Raw genomic sequence first — 13,153 nt, 5'->3', positions numbered from 1 at the left:
CACTAAAAAATACTCGGATGACACCCAAGCGTGCTCGGAAAATCTCGAGTAACTAGTATATTCGCTCATCACTAATAATAATACGTTCTGTAAATGTATATATATTATTAGTTAGATAGATAGATACTTGCTGTAAAACTATTTAGATTGTTCAGTCCAGTATATGACTAGAGATGAGCGGTGCTCGAGTCGAACTGTTCGCCAATTTCAAATTCGAGCTGTTTTGGCGGTGTTCGAGTCGTTCGACGATCCCGAACAATTTGCTTAAAATTCGGCTGTTCGAGCTTCTGTTCGATAACTGTTCGCTCACCAAAAGCATAGCTTGATTTGCACATTAAAACTGTTTATCATTGTTAATAGACTGTTTCAGTGTATAGTGGGCAGGGGGGGGGGCAGGGATAGATCGGTGCTGAAATAACGCCGATCTCCATTTTTTTTTCTTTCCCGCATTTACAGTGGGGCGGTGCAGTCTCTCAGCCTATCAGCAGTGCACACACACAGCAATGTGCATGTGATGCACACAAGCAAGGGCATGTGTAATTGACTGTGTATGTCACATGTCCTTGCCCTATAAGAACCAGCCATTTGCCCCGTCGCCACCATTTCCTCACTGCTGCAGCTTAGTGCTAGACGGCACCGCTGCTGCTGTGGGCGCTATACAGACTAAGAGTGTTTTTTTGGAGCGAATTGTCAGAGATAGGTTTAGGGAGTCGGGACTAGTTGTAATATCAGCCCTTTTCAGGGTAGGTTACAGCAGTTCATAGCACTGTTTGCCAGGCAGGTCTGTGCCAGTGCTGTGCAAGTGTTTGTCACAGCATTTGGTGTAATCTAGCTCAGCCAATTCTTTTGGGTTAGTAGCATTGTCTGAGGCCGGTGTCACACTAGCAGTATTTGGTCAGTATTTTACATCAGTATTTGTAAGCCAAAACCAGGAGTGGAACAATTAGAAGAAAAGTATAATAGAAACATATGCACCACTTCTGCATTTATCACCCACTCCTTGTTTTGGCTTACAAATACTGAGGTAAAATACTGACCAAATACTGCTAGTGTGACGGCAGCCTAATAGTCATCAGAGTAGCCCGCCTGTGAAATTAACTACACCGCTTGTGTATCTCTATTTTCACTGCATCTAATCCAGTTAATAGTTTAGGGCCTAGGAGCAGTGTCTGCACGTCAGCAGAGTAGCCCAGCCACCCACCGCCTGTTTACCTAAGTACTATTTTTTAATGGCATCTGGCCCAGGAAATCATTTTGGGCCTAGTAGAATTTGGTGCTACTCAGCAGCGTACCCCACCCATGAAGCAAGCTACACCGCCTGTTTACCTAAGTACTATTTTTTAACGGCATCGAGCCCAGGAAATCCTTTTGGACCTAGTAGAATTTAGTGCTACTAAGCAGCGTACCCCACCCATGAAGCAAGCTACAGCGCCTGTTTACCTAAGTACTATTTTTTAACGGCATTTGGCCCAGGAAATCCTTTTGGGCCTAGTAGCAATTTCTGCTACTCAGCAGAGTACCCCACCCATGAAGCTACACTGCCTTCTTTCTTTCTCAATCTAACCCCTCAGCTCTGGGGTGTCCACTCTCCCTCCAGCTCTCTCCTTCTCACATGTAGACTACCGCGTGTTTTCACACTGTGGCGAATCTTTTGGCCCAGGCATAAGACGTTGTTGAGGCAATGGATAATATGTCGCCTTACAAACGTCCATGACAACACATTCGAGGAAGCAACTAAACGCCTCAAATAGTGAGCAGGATGTGGAGCACCCCATGGGCAAACAGCGATCTATGTAGTATGCTCCTTCACAGAAGCAGCCCAATGGGAGAACACTATTCGGAGGCACAGGTAGTAACCGGAACACCCCCTCAATGTCTGTTTTGGCCATTAGGGTGCCCCTTACCAACTTCTTGACCTGCCTGATTGCCTCATCAAAGGAGGTACAGTACATAGTACTGTACTTGGTTCCATGTCTATGTTGTCGTTTACTGACCTGCCCCTTGGATATGACAAATGGTGGATTAGTCTGAATGTATTGGGTTCATTTTTTGGCACAACTCCCAACGGGGGTACCACTACGTCTTCTAAGGAAAGTGTTCTGAATGGACCCACCGCCATTCTACCTAAAGATTTTTTTTTTTTTGTCAAGACGTCTGGGTGTTGGTAGAGTGATTTTAGATTTTTACTCCAGCCTTTCTTTATTTTAGAAGGGCATAACATGCCTATATCTGTGTCTCCTCCTCCTTTTACTCCTCCACCTCTTTTCTTTTCGCATGACTATATGTAGTTGTGACTTTTCTATGTGTTTGTTGTGTCTTCTGAGCAGTTTGTCAGCTTTTGGACACCTTTTAAGGTGTTTTCTATGTGTTTTCCATGTGTTTGTATGTGTTTACCTGCCATTGGTTTCAATGGGGTTCGACGGTGTTCGTCGAACACGTCCCTGTTTGACGAACCGAACCCGAACACTAGGGAGGTGGCTCAACACTATATATGACCATCATAGTAGGTGAGTTTGGTGTACCTGCACATCAGAGGCTTTTGCACTTAAACAGTTAAGAAAATATACTATACTTCTGACTTAATGAATTCTGCCATTGCTGGTCAGACTGCATTCTTTCTTCTCATTTCCCACAAATACACAAGAGATTGGCATGTTTCCAAGTTCACCTCTGTTACAGAATACCTTAACCCATGCAGCTCTAGGTAAAACGTACCATAGAACCTTATGTGAAACCATAAGAATACCAAGCCATCTCCTGGGGGGACACAGATTCAGGATTATTTGCTTGGTTATATTCACTCAGTTCAGAGAGTGTAAAACGTCTGCATATTGGACCCTGTACTGTATTTTAGAGATTACTCTTTCATATCCAGTTACTAATTGCACTTGTTTTCAGTGTTCACATTTGCTGGATCTACAAATTGTATTATCATTTCAGTATGTCTAATTTTTTTTTTAATGTTAATAATTATTTTTATTATAAAAGTCAGTTCTTAACACCATGCCCTGTGGTTGGTGTCTTTTGGGCCCAATGGACCCTAATCAAGGTTTATAATTCTATAATTTTACAGCTACATAATCTGATGTCAAGTATATTAATTGTCAAGATTCCACCACTTACTGTTTCCTAAGGACGCTGTGAGTGGCAGCTCAGCCGCCCCATAGGATCAAGTGCGTGCTGGGTTGTCAGTATTGTGACTGACATCAGTCATCCAAGCAGGGATGTGCTGGGCTGTGGGTATTGTGAATGATAGCTCAGCTGTTCAATCTGGCCAAGCCTGTGGGGTTTCCTCCAGGTGTCACCCATTCAGGGTGATTACCTGGTTATTTAGCTGGCTGACAATGATCAGGACATTGCCAGTTGTAACCTTGCCCTGTGGTGTATTTACTCTGTGTTCTAATTGTATGATCTTTGTTGTCAGACCTTGGAATTGTCTTTTGACTACTCGTTTGTGTTATCCCTTTGGTGCACTCTGACCTTAGTTACCTAACCCTGGACTTTGCTTCTGACTGTCCTTTTGTCTTATCCTTTTGTCTTGATGTACTCTCTTGGCTTTTGACCTCGGACTCGTTGACTTCCCTGCCTCATGGTTGTCCATAAGAAGCGACTCAGAATCACATTAATGTCCATCATCTAATACAGTCTGCTGTTATCATTGAACACAGGTCATATCATATTTATTGACAAAAATATAGGTCTAGCTAGATAGCAGCCATAGGGGCATTTGCCAAGTGTGCCAGATGCCATGAGGATCGTCAATCATTACTGCCTAGAAAAGCTAACTGGACCATTGACAACATCTGCAAGGAGTTTGTATGTTCTCCTCATGTTTGCTTGAGTTTCCTCTGATTTCCCCCCACACTCCAAAGACATACTGGTAGGGAATTTAGACTGTGATGATAATGTATGTAAAGAGCTCCAGAATAAGGTACATGTTATATATATATATATATATATATATATATATATATATATATATATGGTAAAATGGTTTTACCATGGGTAAAAGGCCATCTATGAATATGACTAATAGATCATTTGGGAAATGGTCCAGTGTCACCTTCAAATTAGGTGGTCTTCTGCTTGGACTTGCTAGCCTTTTTGAATTAGGGGTACACTCCTATATCAGAATTGGAGTTTAGGGGTTGCTCTCCAGTGAACCAATCTGACCATGCCCATGGTTTTGTCCACAATATATGGTAAACATTTAGGTCATTTTTAGAGTTCAATTTACAGATAGGATATAATGACAAAGGGAGTTGTTTTTTTCAGATCATAAATGTATTTTCTACAATGGCTTCACAACAGATATTATACTTTAAATCTGGAAACCCACATGCTGATTATCTTATTTGGGAGGGTTTAGTGGTTGACCTCCAGTGGACCAATCTGACCATGCCCATTATTCTGTCCACAATATATGGTAAACTTTTAAGTCTTATTTAGAGTTCATCAAGTCATAGGTAGGATATAATGACAAAGGGAATTGCTGTTTTTTTTCAAATCAGAAATGTATGTTCTACTATTGCTTCACAACAGATATTATACAGTAAATCTAGAAACCAACTTGCTGATTATCTTCTTTTTTTTTTTGCTCTGATAGGTCATCACATGATAATGCACAGCACACTTATGGGTAAGTGAAGTATGATGTTATGTATTTACGGTAATAGGGTAACTATCTGTATGGTCTATAGACTTATTTTAAATCTGGTTCTGAGGAAATAGGGCCTTGATTCAATTTGTTGGACGTAGTGGTTGGATAGTTTAGATATAGTAATGTGCCCCCTCAATATACATAAATGTGTAATTGAGGCAGGATCCTACATGTAGTCAAATTGTCTTATAGGCAAATTAGTTTCTATCACCTTATTCATACCTTCATCAACATTAAGAGATTTATTTATCGTATTTGGTCAGTATAGGTCTATGGTTATTTACAACATTTTTTCCTCATGACGTCATAAGCTCGATATTTAGTCATTAATATCTATTACAATGGAGGTGATAAGGCTTCATCCTTGTGACAGTCATGTATCTTCATTGACTATGATTCTGATGAAAAAATTAAGGTGGTAAAACTTCTTTTTAGATTATCAATGTTTGATGGCTGGGTCCTCACCTTCAAAACTTCACCAATCAACAGCATAAAGGAACCTCAAATGCTACCTGGAGCGCTGCAATCCATTTTTTCTTTATTCAAGCTCAGAAATGGTACTGTACCTCAGTCCAGTCAAGTCAAAAGGGCTGAACGGAAGTGCTAGCCATAACTAAACCTACATATTTGTGTCCAGCATGTGCTACGGCCCCTTTGTCCTCCTGATCAGGGAATGAGGGTCCAAACCCACTGATAATGCATTGCTGGGATACTCAATAAAAGGGTACAGAAAATCACTTCAAGATATTGTGTGCAACTCTAATGTGAAAACTATTTGTAGGAGTCCCAAGTAATTAAGTTAATATATGTTAGTTTCTTTATGTGTTACTGCACAGCTTGTTTTATGAGTCCCTATTTTTTTTAGGGGAACCTTACATAGAGATATTTGAGCAGCCCCGTCAAAGAGGGATGAGATTCCGATACAAATGTGAAGGACGATCAGCTGGCAGTATCCTTGGTGAACGCAGTTCAGAAAATAACCGCACATACCCATCAATCCAGGTACAAATGAAAATAGGTGTAACATATTTATGAAACAAAACACCATTGAATATCTTCTGTTTTGATATCCGTCCAGTATTTCTGGGTCATAAAATTTGGTAGTTAGGTAATTTTATCTGTATCATGGAGTAGAAACTCCCTCTTTGTCACCACACATGGAATAAAAGTATGAAACTGAGCCTTACCATTTGGCAGCTAAAATTATGACCTCTAAAGATTGCTTCTGCAGCTGATGAAACACCAGATGGAGCTTTTTCCCACTGAAGAATAGCTGTTGACCATAATAACCTATTGGATGAATATTCCTAAAGTGCAAGAAAATATTTGTCTAGTTGAGTACTCAAGGCTTTTTGCTTAATTATTTTGTGCAGAAGAAGCAGTGTTAGTAGAAGAATGCAAGGAACACCGCTTACATAAAACTCCTTTATAAATCTGTCAAGACAAACAGGCGGCACTAGGCGCTGGTTTTAGGAATTTAGCATAGTTGGCCCAAAGATAATCCAATTTTTCAAATGGGTTGCATATTTCGGGCACCCACTTCTCATATTATGGTTCCCAGTGTGTCCTAATCTTTCAACCCATTTGGAGAGTTGGAAAGGTCAGTAATTGAGTATTGCAGATTTTCAATCTTTCCTGAATATCCTTTCAGAGAATGCTTAAAAGACTAGTAATGATTGTAATAGTTTAGCATACATTTAGCATCCTACGATGCTAGCAGGTGCATAGGATGCAGTGACACACAGGAGACAGAGCAAGGATTAACAAGGATTTTAATATAACACAACAATAGGTCAAGCAGGGGTGTATTATAATAATGAAAACAACAGTTCAACTTATCAGTCTCTGGGCATTGGTAGGAAGTGGCTGGAAGATTCCTCGGTGGTGCCACAGGCGGTGCGAGAAGTCTCCAATCCGGTCCCGTAGAAAGGCAATGCACTGTCTCCTTGCGGTGGTGAATCCTCTGGGTCCTTCGGCACGTATTCTCCTGGTACGGGCACAAGATGTTGTAGAGGTGTGGGTCCGCGGCACAGCAGATGTAGCAAACAGTTCAGCAGACAAGGCCACAGAAGTAGTATGCAGTCCAGCAGTTACGGACACAGGAGCAGGCCGGCACTCAGTAGGCACTGCAGGGATAGGACTCAGCGCTGCCTTTGCGGTGGAGAGCTGAACGGTGCTCTTAAGTCCGTACTGGTCACTGTGTGGTGCGGGGACCTCTCTGGGCTCGGTGTCATAAGTCAAGATGGTGTTGCTAACCGAGTGGGTAGGTACGGATAGCTGGCGTGGGTAAGTCGAGAGGGAGTCAAACGTCTCTGTGCTCACATGCTGGTTCCTGTCTTCCCGCGCACACCGCTATTTAAGTCAGACCTACCCCCATCAGTCAGGTGTCTTGAACTGTTCCGGCCAGAAATCTCTTCCCCCCAGAATAACGGTGACAGCCCTGACAGTTCCAGCCCAGACACGCAAGAGAAACCGTTAGACTGGCACTCCTCCCTACACATGTAAATGCTCCTATAACATCAGAAGGGAAGGCCATGAGGAAAGAGTTGGCAGATCTTCCAGGTGCTTCATAAAACCTCAAAAAAACTTCCCACAACCGAGTAGAGCATCTAGACGTTCATTAACGAGGGGTCAATGGATTTTGGATGGGGACTGGCCTTTCAGAAAATGGGTATGGTTATGCAAATAAAAAAATTCTAGCATTTTTGGAATAGAAATTTAAAAGGTTGTCAGTTATAGTTTTTCGTTTTGGAGGGTGGCCAAACCATGGTTAGGTATCCATATGTTGAAAATCAGATTATTCCTTTACTGCTCACTTATGGACCTCAATAGGACATGTTGCTGGATTTTTACACTTGTATATTTGGTAAACCAAAGTTTGGCCAAAATTTTATATTCTGGATTCTCTGTCTGAAAGTATTTCCCTGTAATAAACTACTTATTAACTGTGTCACTTTCAGGTTGGTTTTGCAACCCACTAATCGTTTTCTATTTTTAAAACTGAGGGAGGTGTTGAATCTGAACCACAGCACACACACGCACTCATGGTTATAGATGTGTTTCGGAAATAAATATACTCTCTTAAATAGCATTCATACAAGGTGAACAGCGCATATGTTCCACCGTACAGGAAGTTGCAGGTAGGAAGCCAACCGTGCAGAGGAGGTATATTCTGCCAAATCATGAGCCAACTTGTTTTCATACATTTCTAGGTTATTATCTTGCAGTGTTCTGCAGCCTGTAGAATCCTACTGATTATATGCACACTAGATGGTGGCCCGATTCTAACGCATCGGGTATTCTAGAATATGCATGTCCACGTAGTATATTGCCCAGCCATGTAGTATATTGCCCAGCGACGTTTTATATTGCCCAGCAATGTAGTATATTGGCCAGCCACGTAGTATATTGCCCAGCCACGTAGTATATTGCCCAGCCACGTAGTATATTGCCCAGCCACGTAGTATATTGCCCAGTGACGTAATATATTGGCCAGTGACGTAGTATATTGCCCAGCCACGTATAGTATATTGCCCAGTGACGTAGTATATTGTGCAGCCACGTAGTATATTGCCCAGCCACGTAGTATATTGCCCAGCGACGTAGTATATTGCCCAGTGACGTAGTATATTGCCCAGCCACATAGTATATTGGCCAGTTATGTAGTATATTGCCTAGTGACGTAGTATATTGCGCAGTCACGTAGTATATTGCCCAGTGACGTAGTATATTGCCCAGCCACGTAGTATATGGCCCAGTTACATAGTATATTGCCTAGTGACGTAGTATATTGCTCAGCCACATAGTATATTGCCCAGTTATGTAGTATATTGCCCATCCACGTAGTATATTGCCCAGTGATGTAATATATTGGCCAGCCACATAGTATATTGCCTAGTGACATAGTATATTACCCAGCCACGTAGTATATTGCCCAGTTACGTAGTATATTGCGCAGCCACGTAGTATATTGCCCAGTGACGTAGTATACAGCACAGAGCCACGTAGTATATTGGCCAGTCACGTAGTATATTGCCCAGCCATGTAGTATATTGCCCAGTTATTTAGTATATTGCACAGCCACGTAGTATATTGCCCAGTGACGTAGTATATTTCCCAGTAACGTAGTATACAGCAGAGCCACGTAGTATATTGCACAGCAAAGTAGTATCCAGCACAGAGCCACGTAGTATATTGGCCAGTCACGTAGTATATTGCCCAGCTACGTAGTATATTGCCGAGCCAGGTTTGTCACAGGTGAAAAAATAAACATATACTCACCTTTCCGAGGGAGCCCTTGTAGTCCATGGCAGGTTCCGGTCCCAGGGTTGGTATTAGCGCAGGACCTGTGATGACGTCGCGGTCACATGACCGTGACGTCATGGCAGGTCCTTCTGCCACCGGAACCTGCAACGGAAGATGGCGGCCGGCGCGAGCTGCAACGGAGAGTGAGTATAGCAGGTTTTTTTTAAAATTATTATTATGTTTTACATTACTTTTTTTACTATTGATGCCGCATAGGCAGCGTCAATAGTAAAAAGTTGGGGACACACAGGGTTAATAGCGGCGGTAACGGAGTGCGTTACACGCGGCATAACGTGGTCCGTTACCGCCGGCATTAACCCTGTGTTAGCGGTGACCGGAGGGGAGTATGCGGGCGACAGGCACTGACTGCGGGGAGTAAGGAGCGGCCATTTTTTTCCAGACTGTGCCCGTCGCGGATTTGTCGCGGCAGCCATGACAGGCAGCTGCTGAGACCTATCAGCAAATGAATAACCGTGACAGAAGGACAGACGGAAGTGACAATTAGACGATTACATATATAGATAAACCTGCCATCCAAAAGTCTGTGCTGGCAAGATTTAGAATATATAAATAATAATCTTTATTTTTATATAGTGCTAACATTTTCCGCAGCGCTTTACAGCTTTGCACACATTATCATCACTGTCCCTGATGGGGCTCACAATCTAGAATTCCTATCAGTATGTCTTTGGAATGTCGGAGGAAACCCACGCAAACACGGGGAGAACATACAAACTCCTTGCAGATGTTGTCCTTGGTGGGATTAGAACCCAGAACTCCAGCGCTGCAAGGCTGCTGTGCTAACCACTAAGCCACCGTGCTGCCCATTTTAGTGATTGAAGCTCAGTTTTTCTTTTAAAGGATTACACAATTACGGTATATTAATTGTTTGGGGCTGTGGGGTAAAATTTTCTGACAGGATCCCTTATGATAAAATTCAGCCTGCATGTAGTCAGCACTAAGGAAGCTTAAAGGGACACTGTCACCTGAATTTGGAGGGAACAATCTTCATCCATAGGGGCGGGGTTTTCGGGTGTTTGATTCACCCTTTCCTTACCCACTGGCTGCATGCTGGCTGCAATATTGGACTGAAGTTCTTTCTCTGTCCTCCATAGTACACGTCTGCGCAAATGTAACCCCTAACGAATCCATAGCTCCTTAGCAGAAAAATATATTACAGTAGAAGGATACATTAGGAGCTTAAACAACCCAGAATTGAAACATTTTAAAACTAAAAATGACATGCTATTAAAAGATAGACATTCACTTAAAAAAAATATCAATAAGTTTGTTATCATAGTATAATAATGCCTGTAAAGCGCTGTAAAATATAATTTTGCAATTTAAGCATGTAAACTAAATAAGTAATATAATACTATTATTGACTGAAATATTAAAAGCTTTCTCCAAATGTAAGGAAGAAAATTTCATGTGCTTCACTTTTTTTTGTTATTTGCAGCTGCAAAACTTAAATCACAATTCTAAAGGCAAAGTAAAAGTTACCTTAGTCACAAAAAATGAACCTTACAGACCACATCCCCATGATCTGGTTGGCAAAGACTGCAGAGATGGATATTATGAAACTGAATTTGGTGCTGACCGAAGAGTTTTATGGTAAGTACATTTCCTTGATTGAATAACCCTTCCGGTCTCTAAAACTGAAGAGTTTGCCGAATTTCACTGATTCATCTATTTTAAGCTTTGAAGTGAGTTAATGTTGTATTGCCTGTATAATCAAAGAAAAAAACAACAGATATTTTTATAATCTCAGATAACCCCTTTCCTGGCAAAGTAATATGGTAGGAACTTAATGGCTTATAATCGGGTGCTCTATCATAGAAGACCTTAGTTTCTTCTGCATTTGTAATTTCCCTGTGACAAGAAATAGAATGGCGCTGACCAGCAGTTACTAGTTACGTTTTCTTATTTCAGTGTTATAAATGATGGTTCAGTGAGACAGTGTCCTGAGATTGATTGTCTTTTTTTCAGCTTTCAGAATTTGGGCATTCAGTGTGTTCGAAGAAGAGAAGTGAAAGAAGCCATTCATTCCAGAATGATTCGGAAAATCAATCCTTTTGGAGGTAGATTGACTATTTTTTTTTATTTAATATTGGTTCTGTTTGCTATCTGGCCATCAAAAAATAAAACCTATCCACAACAAGGATGGCTATACCAGCATAGGTAGACCAAATAGTACATTTTATTAAAGGGACTCTGTCACCTGAATTTGGCGGGACTGATTTTGGGTCATATGGGCGGAGTTTTCGGGTGTTTGATTCACCCTTTCCTTACCCGCTGGCTGCATGCTGGCTGCAATATTGGATTGAAGTTCATTCTCTGTCCTCCATAGTACACGCCTGTGCAAAGCAATCTTGCCTTGTGCAGGCGTGTACTATGGAGGACAGAGAATGAACTTCAATCCAATATTGCAGCCAGCATGCAGCCAGCGGGTAAGGAAAGGGTGAATCAAACACCCGAAAACTCCGCCCATATGACCCAAAACCAGTCCCGCCAAATTCAGGTGACAGGTTCCCTTTAAGTAAATAAAAAAAGTCATAACAGGATTAAAAACACTCAAAACGAGTACACCGAGGAGGCGACTAACATAGCAGGAGGTGATAAATACTGGTAATAAGTTTATATATTTCCTCTACCTATTGTGACAGAGTCACTGGTAGAGTGCTGGAGGGGAAGATATGTTTCACTACGCCTAATGGCGTCAGTGATATAAAACCCAGAGTTTTTCCTCCAGCACACTAAGTGTTGTGAGAGGCTAAGTTAATTTGCATAATGGGCTGGCTTTTTTGTGGACATCCATAGAGCAAGTGGGAGGATGTCCACCTTATCTCCACCCCAGGGTGTGGTCTGGGGTTTATGTAGCTCCAAAGGCAGCAGTGGTCAGTGTCTGGAGATGAAGCACTCCAAGGAAGTGTTTGTTCCTGAACCGTGGACATTGCGAACCCAGAGCGGGCTGACCCCCGCTAGGAGAAGGATTGTTTTGTTTTGCTGTTTCGCCCAGAGGGCCGTGTTTATTTTTTTCCAGCTTGGTTTATACTGCACTTAAAGGGACTCTGTCACCTGAATTTGGAGGGAACAATTTTCAGCCATAGGGGCAGGGTTTTCGAGTGTTTGATTCACCCTTTCCTTACCCGCTGGCTGCATGCTGGCTGCAATATTGGATTGAAGTTTATTCTCTGTCCTCCGTAGTACATGCCTGCACAAGGCAATCTCACTCCAAATTCAGGTGGCAGATTCCTTTAATAAACCAATGACGTTCATAAAGAGACAATATTCCGTTTCTACCTCTTTGTCAAGCCGAGTGAGCCGATCTACCACACTATCTAATGTCTACTGATCACTCTCATTGATGTATTATACTACTGTACCATTAGCTGTACTACTGTGCCCATATATACATTTCTTGTATATTTACCTTGCTACTGCAGAGTATCACATCCATACAATAAATGGAAAATATATGTGATTATACTACTGTATTCATCTCTTCCTGCTATGTTGTGTCGCCTCCGTGGTGTAATCATTTTGAGTGTTTTTAATCCTGTTTTTATTCGCCGTGCAATGCTCCTCTGTGAAAACCAAAAGATCATTTCACCCAATGAACAGGCATTTTAAGTTTGATAGGGTGATCGGCAGCTAGTTTACTCTGAAAGATTATCGTGAAATCAGCATTCTTAAGAACGCTCGTTCATAACAATCTTTTGGTGTAATGAGGCTTAAGGATGGGTCTTCAATATCTAAGAAGTGGAAGACCCCTTTCAATACAATTTCCAAAATGATTAGTTTTAAAACATTAGATACTGGAGAAAGGGGTCCCAAGAATCAATTCACCCATCTATAATAGATGCTTATTAGTGATGAGCGAGTGTGCTCGTTACTTGAGTTTTCCGAGCATGCTCGGGTGTTCTTGGAATATCTTGGGCATGCTCGTAGATTATGTTTTTGCCTCCCTAGCTGCATGATTTGCAGCTGCTAGACAGCCTGAATACATGTGGAGATTCCCTAACAGGCAATTCCTGCATGTGTTCAGGTTGTCGAACAGTCGCAACTCATGCAGCTGCTGGGACACAAACATAATCTACGAGCATGCCCAAGATACTCGGAGACCACCCAATCATGCTTGGAAAACTCGAGTAACGAGCACACTCGCTCATCGCTAATGCTTATGTG

The 13,153-nt window shown here is 41.9% G+C and overlaps 1 protein-coding gene across 1 annotated transcript in view; it reads left to right on the top strand.

The window, feature by feature from the left end:
• Nucleotides 1-13,153, top strand: part of REL (REL proto-oncogene, NF-kB subunit) — a 57,129-nt gene that overhangs the window by 21,619 nt on the left and 22,357 nt on the right. Inside the window, exons 2-5 of the mRNA XM_069768899.1 lie at nucleotides 4,607-4,639; nucleotides 5,526-5,662; nucleotides 10,425-10,579; nucleotides 10,955-11,046. Coding sequence (XP_069625000.1) covers nucleotides 4,607-4,639; nucleotides 5,526-5,662; nucleotides 10,425-10,579; nucleotides 10,955-11,046 — 417 coding nt within the window. The remainder of the gene's footprint in view (nucleotides 1-4,606; nucleotides 4,640-5,525; nucleotides 5,663-10,424; nucleotides 10,580-10,954; nucleotides 11,047-13,153) is intronic.

Source organism: Ranitomeya imitator, chromosome 5 (genome assembly GCF_032444005.1).
Source record: "Ranitomeya imitator isolate aRanImi1 chromosome 5, aRanImi1.pri, whole genome shotgun sequence".
Classification (NCBI taxonomy): Eukaryota; Metazoa; Chordata; class Amphibia; order Anura; family Dendrobatidae; genus Ranitomeya; species Ranitomeya imitator.
Note: the sequence above shows the minus strand (reverse complement) of the source record. Positions and strands in the feature narration are given on the sequence as shown.